Source organism: Rhagoletis zephyria, unplaced genomic scaffold (assembly GCF_001687245.7).
Source record: "Rhagoletis zephyria isolate East Lansing unplaced genomic scaffold, Rhagoletis_zephyria_1.1 Rzeph_scaffold_05119, whole genome shotgun sequence".
Lineage (NCBI taxonomy): Eukaryota > Metazoa > Arthropoda > Insecta > Diptera > Tephritidae > Rhagoletis > Rhagoletis zephyria.
Window position 1 is genome coordinate 7,068 of NW_016162202.1, and position 13,963 is coordinate 21,030.

Here is a 13,963-nt window from a genome sequence, read left to right on the forward strand (position 1 = left end):
ATATATTAATACAATTATTTACTTTATAATCCCAAATTTAGAATATAAAATGTCCCACACCAAAAAACTTACAATTGGGTAATGCCGCTTCGAATTTTTCACAATTGAGCAATTGTCAAAAATCTGCTTTTTAATCAAAAAGTTGTTTATTGAAACTACCTTCTTTTTTGTATCATGCTACCTTGTTTTTTGTATCATGGGATGGTTCTTCTATGGCTCTTCTGAGAGCAATATCAAATTCAATCACACTTTGTTGATTACATTTTGCTGCCAATTGTCGAATATATTTTCTTTAATTTATTTTTTTTTTTATAAATCCTCACATTTGTTCAACTTTTTCGTTGACTTCCTTGCAAGAGTTGCACCAATGTATCAAACTCAATATATTTATTCGCGTGAGCGTCGTCGCTTTGGCCGTCAGCCCTTACTGAGCGATCGCACGCAGCTTATGCTCAGCATACAGCCTAGTCACCGAATTCGCTCAACGTACATCCTACGCAATCCGATGGATCGCACCACGCAGCTAAGCGAACAAATGGCCTTTAGCTGGGTAGAGACTGAGAATGTCACTTACGGTGAGCATGGCATGTACCACTATGAAGGTGGCTGGCCGCGCGAAGTCAACATAAACGATGAAGAGTCGACAATGCGTTACCGCAAGAAGATTGAACGCGACGACAACTGGGGTATGCAAGTTACCAATCTAATACACACATCAATAGATGTGACTGCCCAAAATAGTGCTGTAAATATCTATCAGGAGTTCTTCGTCGATCTGCCGCCTGAATTGGGCAAAGATATACGCACGCCGTTCGAGGCACGCCAGTGTAATATATTTCATGATCCACAGAACCCCGTACGACCCATTACCGTAATAGACTGGATGCCGAACGAGAAAAAAAGGTTTCTTTCGCAACCCACTAACTTTAACTTTACTGCACCGGTACGTCCGCCGCCATTAGGCGTGAAGACCGAAGAAGATGACCTACACTCAACGCCATCTGTTCCATCCGGCATACTACAAGTTACCGAATCCTCACGATCTGTCTTGATAAATCCGAACTTTTTCTATGTTTGGAATATGGCTAATGCTTTGCAGCCTGAGATAGTGCTCGATTCCACAGAACCAGTGCATCGTGCTCATTTCTGTCCGCGTGACGAAAATTTCATTGCTGCCGGTCTGCATTCGGGCATGGTGGGTCTTTGGGATGCTCGGAATGGCGGTAAAGCTATAAAAATATCTCCTTTAGAAGCAGCACATCGCGAGGAAGCAGCAGCGCTGTGTTGGGTGCACTCCAAATCGAATTCAGAATTTTATAGCGGCTCCTACGATGGTTCGGTAAAATACTGGGATATACGCGATCTCAACACGCCATTACAAGAAATCTGGATCGATCCGGAGCTAACCGATGAGCAGAAACGCGAGCGTGCACATGGTGTAACGGTTTTAGAATTCGAATATACTATTCCTGTGCGCTACATCATTGCCAGCGATCAGGGTTACGTGTTTATAGGAAATCGCAAAGGTATGGTGCCAACTGAGGTGCTAATCGCCAACTATCGACTCTTCTCGGGGCCGGTGCGCACTATTGAGCGCAATCCATTCTTCGTAAAAAATTTTCTTATTGCCGCCGATTGGTGTGTAAAAATCTGGGCGGAGGAATGTAAAGGTGCACCCACAACGCTGCTAATGAAAAAGAAGAACGAAATGTTGTGTGGAACTTGGAGTCCATCGCGCTGCTCGCTCTTTGTCACCGGAGACGCTAAAGGGGAAGTTGACTTTTGGGACTTATTATTGCATCAACGAAAACCCATATTTACGCTGAAGTTAAAGCGGCCCGTAAAGTACGTGAAATTTCGACCAGATGGGAAATATTTGGCGGTGGGCTTGGAAAATGGCGATGTACAACTATTCGAAATGGATCCTGCTTTGAGACAGAGTGCGGCTAAGGATAAAGCTCTTTTGATGGCGGTAAGTCATAAAGTGAACTGCAAAATTAGGTGAGAAAACATTGTAAGGGGTGAGTTGGAACTCCGAACAGCAAAATTTAAAATCCAGCCAACTGTTGTATGAAATAGCTTTTAAACTCTGGAAGAGCTATTACGGGTTCTAGCTACGAAGGCGAAACGCCCATAGCAGCTCTGAGGGGTCATCTAGCGAGTTATAATAATTAAGAGGTGTACGGGAGTCCAAAATTTTTTCGGTCGCCTAACGACCACATTGACTTTGTTCTAAACACCAAATAGCTTAGCTAATCTTTAATGTCTTAACACTTCCTATACATAGATTTATATCTTAAATAGAACTGAGCAATTCCTAGAACAACCATGGGCAGAGATAATTTTACTCTTCATGCGTCTGCATGAAATGTATAGAAAGCTTAAAAGAGATTTGCCCATAGGCAAGGCTGTTCCCATCTCCGTCGTAGACCAATGACGATCAGAGAGAGAGCTTTTACGAGTACTTTCTGCGCCTTCATATAAAATGTATATAAAGCTCAAAAAATTTGATGATTTGGTCGTGACTGTACTAGACAAAAAACGTCCGCGGCAAATGCTTTATAGACATTTTGTATGGATCTGATCTGACTTTATATACGTAACGGGCAGCATTACCTTTTCCGCGTGCAGGTTTTTAAGCTTTCTGTAAATTCTTTACTGCAGTGCGCAAATAAAAGCTCTCTCTGCTCATTGAGGTTTGATAACAACGCGCAAAGAGGTTAAGAGGTTTTTCTCTTCGCTGGTACCAATCATAACGATTTATTCAAAGCTCGACTAAATGATATTCCATTTTTAGCTTTTCGAGCGCGAGCTACAACATTGCAAGCTGCTGGACGGTCGCGTTGAAGAAATTAAGCTTAAACATAAAACAGAGCTATATGAAACTGAACAAGCCAAACTGCGCGAAAATGAATTGGACTTGGTAGTGCAATACGATCCTGATGATCCGGATCAATTTTTACAGATAATAGAAAATGATACCGAGTTTAAGGACATGTTGAAAATTTTCAAAGACAGCACATTCAATATTGATAAGAAGCGGCAGGAGCGTCAATTCATAATGGAACGCACTGATTTTGAAAAGGATGGTATGTTGACGAAAGAAGATTTAGAGGGACTAACTGCAGGAGAAATAGCCGCAGTTAAAGCTGAGGGACTTGTCAATAGCTCCGCTGCAGGTGCAGCTGGTGCGGCCGATGGCGCTGCTGGTATAGCAGGTGCTGGTGATAAAGCTGGTGCTGGAGCACCCGGAGGAGCAGGTGCTGCCGTTGCAGACGACAAAGAAGCAGCTGTTGGTGATAAACGCATAAAAGTCTTGAGGCGTATGGCAGATGCAGATAACTAAGATATTTGTTTTTATTTTCAACTCCTTAAAAATACTGCTCTTGTATGTTTATACAAAAAGGGCTCATGAGAAGGCGCGTAAATACATTTGTTTATTTCATTGAAAATACGCACAGCTTTGCTGCTAATTCTGGTATTTCTACAGCTCTCATTTCCACCACGAGCACACTCATTTGTCGTCGCATAGCGCTCGCTTTACGCACAGCCAACTTCACCTCAAAGTGATTCATCAGGTATTTCCATTTATATTCTTCCTTCTGCTGTTCACTTAAAGCTTGATACTGCGATGGCGTTAGAGCGAGCACACGTTCAGCCACAGCGCCAGACAGGCGTGATTCCAACAAAGTGCCAGTATGATCGCTAAACTGGACGTTAATGGTGAAAAAATGTTCGAATTTTTCACCTTCATAGTTAATCGAAAAAGCCAATTGGCATTGCTCCATATCGCATATGATTTGATTACGCCTAAGTAGGGCATTACAGGATTTGCTGTATGAAAGATAAGCGTTGAAGGTCAATTTGAGCCTATTTTCGTATTATGCTTACCATTTGCGGCTTAGCACTTGACCAGAGCCATCAAAATCGAAATGAGTTAGCATTGCATAAAGAACGGCGGTGAATTGTTCTGAATTATAGATGGGCGCGTGAGTAATTTTGACTCACGTTCATGCACGCTCACGTTGATGGTTTTGTAAATAAATTTTCCAATCACGTACGCTCACGCACGGTTTCTTACGGTAATTTTTTTTAAATTGAAACTTTATTTATATAAATGGCGTTTCGTATAAATAGGCTTTTATCACACGAGTATTATTGCAAAAGCTTGGCCAAATGCTTAGCAAGGACTGAGGCACAATTATTATTTTAACAAATTTCAGATATACTTATGTATCTAATACGAGTATAAAACCTAATTGGTATTAATATTCATTCTTCCACACAACTTTTGTTTTCCGATTNGTATCTAATACGAGTATAAAACATAATTGGTATCAATATTCATTCTTCCACACAACTTATGTTTTCCGATTTTTTTTCAAATAAATCTGTATTTCCGTATTAATTTTTTCAAAAACTGTTTCTGCAGATTAATTTATTGCATCTTTAAGTTTGTCAAAAGTTGCACGTGATTTAGTCCTTTTCGAGGTAGAAGGAATGTCATCATGCAGAATTTGAAAATCGTGCTGAGGGCGAGCGCTCTTTTTTTTAAGTACATTTCTACCTAAGTTATCTTCAAGCATTGCCTTTACTGTCCCTATTATATGTTCGCGCGGAGGATTTAGAAACAATCTCAGAAATTGGACTGAACTTGGTTGGAATCTTTTATTTAAAGCTGCGTTTATCTTCAAATCGATAATGACTTCAGAATCAGAAGCATTCGCCTAACAATGCTTTTGTAGTTTTTTGTACCACAGAACGTGCTCATGGATCGTTGGATTTAAATCCGCGCTCAAATTTTCAGAACACATCTTGAAAGGGGCCATAAATTCTAACAATTTTTCCAAATAAATTTGAATTTACTCTTGATAGTTTACGAAGTTCATTTATTTCTATTAATAATTGTTGAACTGCTGGCCGCAATTTGAAGTGTATATCCATTCATACTCTTCCACAAGAAATTCATTTTTATATGGAAAAAAGTGCAAAAGCAGTCATTAAAAAAAAAAATATTAAAAACCAATGCGATTTTATAGCCGCTCAAATCTTCCACTCATTTTACTGGAATTTTATAAGCTTGTTGCATATCCAAAAAAATTTTTTTAAATTCTGGTTAAGACACTCGAAATTTAGATACACAATTTTGGAATTTTTCTAAGTTCTAATATTAAGTTTGAAAGTGTGATTTTTGGAGTTTTTGTTAAAGCATGAACCATATTTTTACGAAAAAATATCCAAAAAATTATAGCTTGAAAAACATTGTAAATATTAAAAACTGAACACGCTTCATCCATTTTTGACCGCCACTGTACATAGATATGTGAAAATTACGTGATTGACGAAAATCTAACTCACGCACATTCACGCACGCAAAAATTTCAGTCACGCACGATCACGGATATTACGTGATTTTTCACTGAAAGCCGCTCACGCTCACGCGTGAAAAAGCGTAACACAACGTATAACGTAGAAAATCACGTCTTTTGCCCATCTCTATTCTGAATCATCTTTGAGATGACCCTCGGCGCGGGCGTACAGCTGCTTTACGGTCATTTGAGTTGCGTGCGTCCGGTAAAAGATAATGTGGTACTTTTGTAAAATTCGGAATATCCCAACTTGACCTCGATTAAATGCACGACTGTGCGCATCGCTTCCCAATAATGTTGCGCCCGTTGTATCCAGTCAGGCTGCCAAATGATCATCACAACAGCATCAGCATGGCTACTATCGATAACAATTAGCTCAAGACAATTTAGAATTGCACCGTTGCGTTTACTTCACACTTCTTTGACCGGACACTGAGCAGCCACTAAAACCAACAAGTCAATAAATTGCTCTTTTGCATTATTTTCCATTATGCTGCAGCGCACATCGTGCAAATTGAGAGCACTGCAGAGTGGCTTACTGCCGTCCTTAAATTGGAGCGCTAAGCGTTGCGTTATCCATTGTCGACGAGTGTCAGCGCGCGCTATCCCCAAATCAACGCGTCGTAATTTTTGACGTTTTCTCAGATCCTCTCGTTTTTATTCTCGTTTCCTCTTTCACTTTTTTGTCCTTTCTCTTTCTTTCCGTCTTCCGCATCCAACTTCAACACGTAACGCCCTGTCAAAAATGAAAATTCCATTTGCTCGGCGTTAGCGCCGCGTTATTGTGGGATGCTTCATACAAATTGTATGGGCATGAGGATTTTTGACAGTTGTTTGGCGCTTGACGCGCCAATTTAGGGATGGCAGTTATGTGGCACGCGTCGGAAATTATGCAACTCGCAAAAGGCATCCACATCGCGATAGTTGTGTTTGTTTAAGCGTCCTTGTCCATCATTGACCTGCAATGTAAAGGAAAAAACGCTGCGATATTCATTTGAATCGCGCGCAACGAAAGTGTTGGGCGTTGTCTTCGTGAGTACAATAGCAGTAATTAATGCATTTTTAATATCTGTGTTGAGTTCACAAATTTTTTTCGCTAAAACGACTGCCATTTTAATATTAATTTGCATTAACAAAATACTTGTTGGTTAATCTCGAAAAATAGCGGACACGGAAGAATCTCTTTTGACAATTAGCCGTTAGCGCAGTGCTGCCAAGTAATTTAGTGAAATATGGTTGACAACGCGGTTGTGTGTGCCACGTTGCCATGCAGATATAGTTGACACTTTAGTATCGATTTAACAGTTGCATTCCTACAGTGGTATTCAGCAGTCGTTAAATTTTATTTTGTTTTTAATTTTTTACTGTTGCGAAACTACACAAATTGCCAAAATGGAGTTTACTTTTAAGAAAGAACGCCGCACGTTTGGAGCTCATGCACAATTTAGCGACAACGATGTAGTTATCTTCTCGGAGAACTCTTCACAGGAGCTTGCCAAGAACTATATACTTAAGAATCCAGTGGATCGCTATACACAATTCACCCGACAAATGGCGCTGAGTGAGGCAAACACCGAGCGTGCTACATACAAACATGTAGGCATCACGCACAATGAAGGTGGTTGGCCCAAGGATATTACTCTGTCCGATCCAGAGCAAACGGTCCGTTATAAACGTAAAATTGAAAAGGATGAAAATTATATAACGCAAGTAATGAATCTCACCAAACCAATGGAACATTATATACACCAAAATAATGCGGTGAATATTTACGAAAATTATTTCGAGGATTTAGATCCTGCACCTCTACCGGAACCATGCCGCTCACGTACTGTCAATGTTTATCGTGATCCCAATCCTCTTAAGGTGCCTGTCACACACCTCTCATGGTCGCCGGATGGTGGCATCAAAATGGCTGTTAGTCATTGCGATATGAAATTTCAAGGTGATAAATCAGGTCAGCGTTGTAACTCATATATTTGGGAAATCGAAAATCCCAATGAGCCTTTTCTCACGCTGGAACCAAAAGTACCGTGTGTATGCCTTGAATATAATCAAAAAGATCCTACAAGTTTGGTTAGTGGTATGTACAATGGCCAGGTAGCTGCTTGGGATACAAGACACGGAAAATACCCGGTAATGATAAGTGAACGTGAAATATGTCATCGTGACCCCGTTAACTCGGTGTTATGGAACAACTCGAAAAGTGGCACAGAATTCTTCTCTGGCGGTTCGGATGGGCAAGTCTTATGGTGGGATACACGAAAATTAAGTGAACCGCTAGATAAGCTGTTAATGGATCCAGTGCGTACGGACGAACAAGATTTGGGACGTTCATTTGGGGTTTCTGTATTGGAGTATGAAACAACGATACCAACGCGTTTTATGGCTGGCACCGAAATGGGTATGCTGTTCTCGTGCAATCGCAAAGGCAAAACGCCAATGGAGAAGATACAGATAAGGGTATGACATGGATGTGTAAGATGAATACATTTCGCTTGAATTGCGCTCTTTTCAGATGATGTGTCACCTGGGTCCAGTGTATGCTATAACACGCAATCCTGCCTTTGTAAAGAATTTCCTAACCGTAGGTGATTGGTGTGCGCGCATTTGGTCTGAGGACTGCCGCGAAAGCTCCATAATTTGGACTAAAAATAGTGATGCTATGCTGACGGATGGCGCTTGGAGTTATACGAAGTATACATAGAACGAAATGGAATTGTAATGATAATCGATAATAATCTACATACTTATATATGATTTTGTTAGGGTATCCCAGTTTTTTATAACACGCATGGATGGCGTATTGGATACATGGGATCTTTTGCAGCAACAAAATCAACCAGTGCTAACGGTTAAAGTATGCGATGAGCCACTCCATTGTGTGCGTACAAATGAAAATGGAAAATTCGTCAGTTGCGGCAGTAAGTTGGGTGCCACTTTTCTCATAGAGGTATCGGATAATATGGTAATGTCGGCAAAGAATGATAAGCCATTGTTGACGGCGGTAAGTGGAGTAAAAGAAGAGAGGCTTTTAAATTTGAGAAAGGGAGAAATTAATGAAATCAAAAGCAACTGAAATTATTTGTTTTTAAACTTTCACAAATTTCCATAAGTTATAGAATCTATTGATAAATCTTTACACGATTATTATTTATCGATAAATTTCCATTGATTTTAGATTTTGAGCTAATGGTTTTGAACTAGTTTTATCTTCTATAGATGTTCGAGCGTGAAAATCGCCGAGAAAAAATTTTAGAAGCCAAATCGCGTGAAATTAAATTGAAAGTTAAGACTAATCAAGGCCAAGATCAAGGTGATCTCACAATGCTCAATGGTCGCGTAAATGTTGCACCATTTAAGGATGCTTGTGAACAAGCGGTGTCCGAATATTTTGCAGCCGTGGAACAAGAACGTTTGAGTCGCATTCCGGGTAACAAGCGTAGGTGATCATTCAAGGGTTTTTTTTTTATTATTGGCATGATTGTGGAACAATGTTTTTATCAATTGCAGAGGATGCGGAGGAAGCTGAGGCATCTGAAATAGACAGTGCACGGCCTTGAAAAATTATTGCGTTTATGGACTTAAAGAAATGCGTACCGTTAGCAAAATTATCGATAAATTTTGTAAGTATAGTTGATGATTTAAAACAAATGTACGTTAAAAGAGAAAATAAAGTTGGTTAACTTTGATGATATTAAAAAAATGTTTTATGTTTAATATTGATAAGTCTTAATTTTTTAAATCCATCAGCAGACGTAAGGAAGTCATCAAAAGGCTCGTTAGGGATCGTGTTTTAGAGATTGAAAATTCAGGAAAATAATCGCGTTGATTTAATATATTACTTTATCTATAAGCCATTTTCTTTAACAGTAGTTCGAAAAAGTCCATTCTGGTGGGAGATGATGGGTTAAACTGTGGGAAAAAAACTGACCAACGTTATTTTCAAAGTGCTGGCCAATCTAAAGCCCGGCAAAAATCGTAAGAGCACCAAGTAGGAAGTAAAAATATTTAAATTCGAAACTACTTCAAGAACGAACTAAATATAATTATATTCTTAATTGGCATGACAAATGCCTAATGCTGCCGAGATGGCATGGCTCTGTGGAATCTGTCTTGTGTTCAGTTGCGCCAGGGTTTCCAGTCGCGCCGGCGTCGCCGTTTCTTTTTAAAGTTGAAAACGCCGCCGCCACAAAGCCTGTCGACGTAAACCTCGGCAAATTATCTGAGTGGTCGACATTCGTCGGTAATGTTTAGAGAAAAAACGAGTAAGCAGCGAAAAATAAAACAGGGGGTTCCTCAGGGTGGTGTCCTTTCCCCGCTACTGTTTAACTTTTACATTTCAAAGCTCCCTCAACCACCAGAGGGAGTCTCGATTGTCTCTTATGCCGACGATTGCTCGATCATGGCGACTGGGAATGGAATTGATGACCTGTGTTCGAAAGTAAACGGGTATCTCTCCGAACTTTCTCGCTTCTTCACTGCAAAGTGTCTAGCCCTCTCCCCTACGAAATCCTCCGCGACCCTGTTCACAACCTGGACAAAGGAGGTCAGGCTACTGCTGGGGATTCACGTCGATGACACCCCAATTCCGACGGTGAATAACCCCAAAATACTCGGAGTAACATTCGACAGCCTGCTCTCCTTCTCTGCGCACTCAACCGCTATTGTCAATAAAGTACAGAGCCGCAACAAAGTCCTCAAGTCGCTAGCCGGCAGTACTTGGGGCAAAGACAAAGAAACGTTGCTGGCAACATACAAGGCAATAGGCCGGCCGGTTTTGAACTACGCAGCGCCAGTGTGGTCGCCAGGGACTAGTAGGACGCAGTGGACGAAGCTACAGACTACAGAACACCGCACTCAGGACAGCGACAGGATGTCTCTTGATGTCGCCTGAACACCACCTGCACGGCGAGGCGCAAATGCTCCCTGTAAAGGAGCATAATATAATGCTCTGCAAGCAGTTCCTGCAGAGGAGCCCTCGCCTAGGCACGTCAGGGGGCATCTATATGAACTGACGGACGAAGTACAGAGGTTCATTAAGCAACTTCTGGACCCGACAGCTTACAGACAGGCCCTGAACGGCATTCACAGGGACTCAGTCTCGAGTTATGTAGACTCTAGACCTGTGAATGCCGTTCTAGGCATACCACCCCCGGACATAGACGAGACAGAGCTTCATCTGCCTCGGGAGACACGCACTACACTCGCTCAACTTCGCTCCGGCTACTGCAGCAGGTTAAACTCCTACTTGAGTAGGCTGAATGAGGATGTGCCGAACGAATGTCCGGCATGCGGAGAGACCCCACATGACTCGAAACATCTCTTCGCATGCCCGGAAAACCCGACAACCCTAACGGCCTTGTCCCTGTGGACAAACCCCACAGAAGCTGCACGCTTCCTAGGGTTGCCGTTAGTGGAACTTGACGACAACGACTGAGATACCAACCGTCCTGGGCGGGGTTGTTGTGGCCGCTACAACAACAACAACAACGTAAACCTCTACTCAGGATAAGGCATAATGTATTTTTCGGTTCTCTTCTTGGACCAATGGAATTAATTTCCTCCACCAATAGCAAAATTATATGCATGTATTTTTGAACCTTTTTAATGAGGAAAAGCAGGAATATAATTAAAAATCCTCTATTTTTTAAGAATTTAAAAGTCAAGGCATTTTTCCCGACTATTTTTCGTGTATTTTCCAATCTACATAACATAAATACCGTTTCATTTATTTCGCGTTTCCCCAGATAAGATTTTGTCATAAAAATTAATTTTACGCACCGTGCGAGATAGCCAGCCTTAAGTTTCAAACAGAGTGGAAGTACAGCTGAAGATGAAGACGAAGCTGGACGCGAATTGCTTGCAATCGATAACATGCACAACATCTTATGATCATACATATTAGGTGCAATCCCGTATTCCTCGGATTTGGACTAGTAAAACTGTCAAAAAATAAAAATTCGCTCAGAGCGAGAGAGTAACATTGAAAAGTACGGGATCGCTTTCTAGTAAAAAATGGTAACTTCTGTCAACTTCAACATAACCTCCAAATTTTGGTTGTAAATTTTTGCTTATTTTGTATGTAAACACACTCAGCTCACACATGTAAATAACCAAAAATACTTTCAAATTCATTAGAATCCACTTAAACAAGTAATTAAATACTTTTCAACATGAATTAGCAGAGTGCACTTTTCTTTTGTTTACAATTTGGTTGCCAAACACACTACGGCTGATCGTTTGACACATTTACCAAAATTTACCAGCAAAAAATTCTCAGACTAAAACTGGTAACTGCTGACAGTGAGAGAACCGTATTTACTCTCTTCTTTGTCCTCTCAATAGTCAGAGAACCGAGTACGGGATCGATTTCCAGTAAAATCTGACTGATTCTGACTATTTCTGACTAGTCCGGACTCGTACGGAATCGCAACTATTTCCTAAAGAGTTGTTGATCAATTATGCACGCCAGATGTGAATCAGGGTCGCTCCGTTTACGTAGACCCGTCTATCGTGTGAACGTCTTCATTTTCATCTTCGGTTTGGCTCCACTCTATGTTACCTAAGAGCGAAAATTTGTTAAGTCTATTTTTTTTCAAATTTACAGAAGATAGGACTCCGAATTCTACATCAAATATAAAATATTTTGTAAAAACGCAATGCATGTACATACTACATTAACCAATTAACGATTATTTAACGACAAACTAGAGCTGTCCAACTATGGACAATATTATCGTTCACTTGAAATAACTATCGATAGTTTTAGTATTATCGCCACTATCGTTTCATTGATAGCGTACTCTCTTTCCTAGCGCTTTTGATATTTGCACGTATTGGTTCAAAGAGAACAAAAATTGGCAGCATTATTTCATGAGAGAACGAATAAAGATCACCCAGGACGGTGTGCGAGAAAAGCTTTTTTTTTGCAGTGACGTCATTTTTCCGCCGACATGTGAATGAAACCATGTGTGTGAATGAAACAACGGATTAAAAAATGACGTTATCAATTATTATTTGAGAAACTGCAGAAATCAGTTACATGAGCAATGGCACCTTGCATGTAAGGTGTCGCTCGAAAGAATTTTTTTCCGACGGCGAATTGCAGGGAAAATTTCTGAAATCGCTTTTTGACTGTTTACACGGCGATTGAATTTCTAGCAATTATTCTCGATACTAAAATACAACCGTGAGCCGCTAAAATAAACAAATTTATAAAAGCAAGATAACGAAGAATAAATGGATTCAGAAAAACATTTGAAATGGGTCGATACTATCGATAGTCACCCTTAAGACGATCGTTAAGCTCGTCGGCGATTTCAAGCATCCGTTGATGGTTACCCCAGCAACCGAGGCAATCGGAGATCGTCGTGTCACACGTACTTGTTGTCGGCTCGTGTTGATGGAAAATCAAAAATTTTTGATTTTCCATCAACGCGACCGCTTGACAAGCGGTCTGTTTGATAGTGGCGCAAAGCGTTGACAAGCATTAGTGTGTTAGTTTGTTGTGATATGTAAAATGAGCAAGTTCGCGGAAGATAAAGATTTTAAATTTAATTTTTAAATTTTATTGCAAACGGTGTTGACGCTTTATGCTTGAGTGTCGCCGGGCAAGCTTCAAGCACCCGACATTCAACCCGACACTCACACATGTACTCGTTGCTGGGGTAACCACCCTGCAGTAAGCCCGGGGCCAGCCAACGCTAAGCCACCATGTACGTCTACAGCGACAATTGCACTAGTGCAAATATCGACAACGGTTTCTTTTTGCAGAAGTACGAACTCGCCATAGACAATGACTGTAGCGTTTTTGTGTGTATATTGTCTACACTTTGTCAACAAGCACAACAGCTGTGCTTCGTCTTGCATTTTCTATTCCATCAGATATTTATTTAAGCGTGCACGTGCGGGCGAACAAATTTTTTACAACTTTGAGAGCAGCTTTCCAACGCCAAAAGAAAAAATTCTTCAAGCAAACAACCCGCATTAAAACCCAAAAAAATAAGGAGAACCGAAATGATGAAGAAAATGAGACTGAGAAATACGAGGAAATCGAATTTATTGAAGAAATTGATGAGACTTAATATATAAAAACTACAAATACTATTTTTTAGATTGTAAGAAAGGTTTAGCTAGCCTTGAAGAAATATGCCAAAAACCAAGTACCTTTTTTATTAAAAATAACTATCTACAAGACATTTTTATCAACAATATACATATCTGTGTTTCAATTAATTGTATTACCCAAAGGTATAAAAAAGTGTAGACAATAAACATTAAAAGGTAGTAGAGAATCTCTGGTGCCAATGTCTCCATATGGTCCCAAAGGGAGTACTTAGTCAATACCTCTGGAGAATTGCAATGACAAGCACATGTGAGATGTCTATAGCAAATAACATTGTGTGTCGCATATCTTGGAACTAGTACTGGTGACAAAGTCAATAGCGAATCGATAAAGTTTCACTGTCGACATTTACTGCAGGGCATCAACGGATGCTTGAAACCGCCGACGAGCTTAAAACATCGATGGACTTGACTATCGATAGTTTGACAGCTCTACGACAAACCACAACGCGGCGTTGCCAACTAGT

At 40.5% G+C, this 13,963-nt stretch overlaps 3 protein-coding genes across 4 annotated transcripts; 2 read left to right on the top strand and 1 right to left on the bottom strand.

Annotated features, from left to right (window-relative positions):
• Positions 1-347: 347 nt before the first annotated feature.
• Positions 348-3,399, top strand: LOC108371636 (dynein intermediate chain 3, ciliary). Its single transcript, XM_017627224.1, has 2 exons — positions 348-1,972; positions 2,798-3,399. Exons 1-2 carry the CDS (start codon positions 368-370, stop codon positions 3,344-3,346), a joined length of 2,154 nt encoding a protein of 717 aa, XP_017482713.1. The 5' UTR covers positions 348-367; the 3' UTR covers positions 3,347-3,399.
• On the bottom strand, positions 3,382-6,499 carry hdm (meiosis specific with OB domains hold'em). The gene is given in 4 exon segments (XM_017627223.1): positions 3,382-3,834; positions 3,892-4,003; positions 5,558-5,929; positions 6,235-6,499. Coding segments are annotated over 4 exon segments (1,146 nt in total). The 3' UTR covers positions 3,382-3,437.
• Dnai2 (dynein, axonemal, intermediate chain 2) lies at positions 6,434-8,966 on the top strand. Of its 2 annotated transcripts, none has more exons than XM_017627225.1 (5): positions 6,434-7,832; positions 7,888-8,066; positions 8,139-8,376; positions 8,592-8,811; positions 8,883-8,966. In XM_017627225.1, the coding sequence occupies exons 1-5, from the start codon at positions 6,762-6,764 to the stop codon at positions 8,930-8,932; spliced, it is 1,758 nt and encodes a 585-aa protein (XP_017482714.1). In that variant the 5' UTR covers positions 6,434-6,761; the 3' UTR covers positions 8,933-8,966. The 2 variants fall into 2 exon arrangements, with proteins under 2 accessions (XP_017482714.1, XP_017482715.1); XM_017627226.1 differs by having other exon boundaries at positions 6,435-7,832; positions 8,592-8,815; positions 8,883-8,950.
• Positions 8,967-13,963: the final 4,997 nt, after the last annotated feature.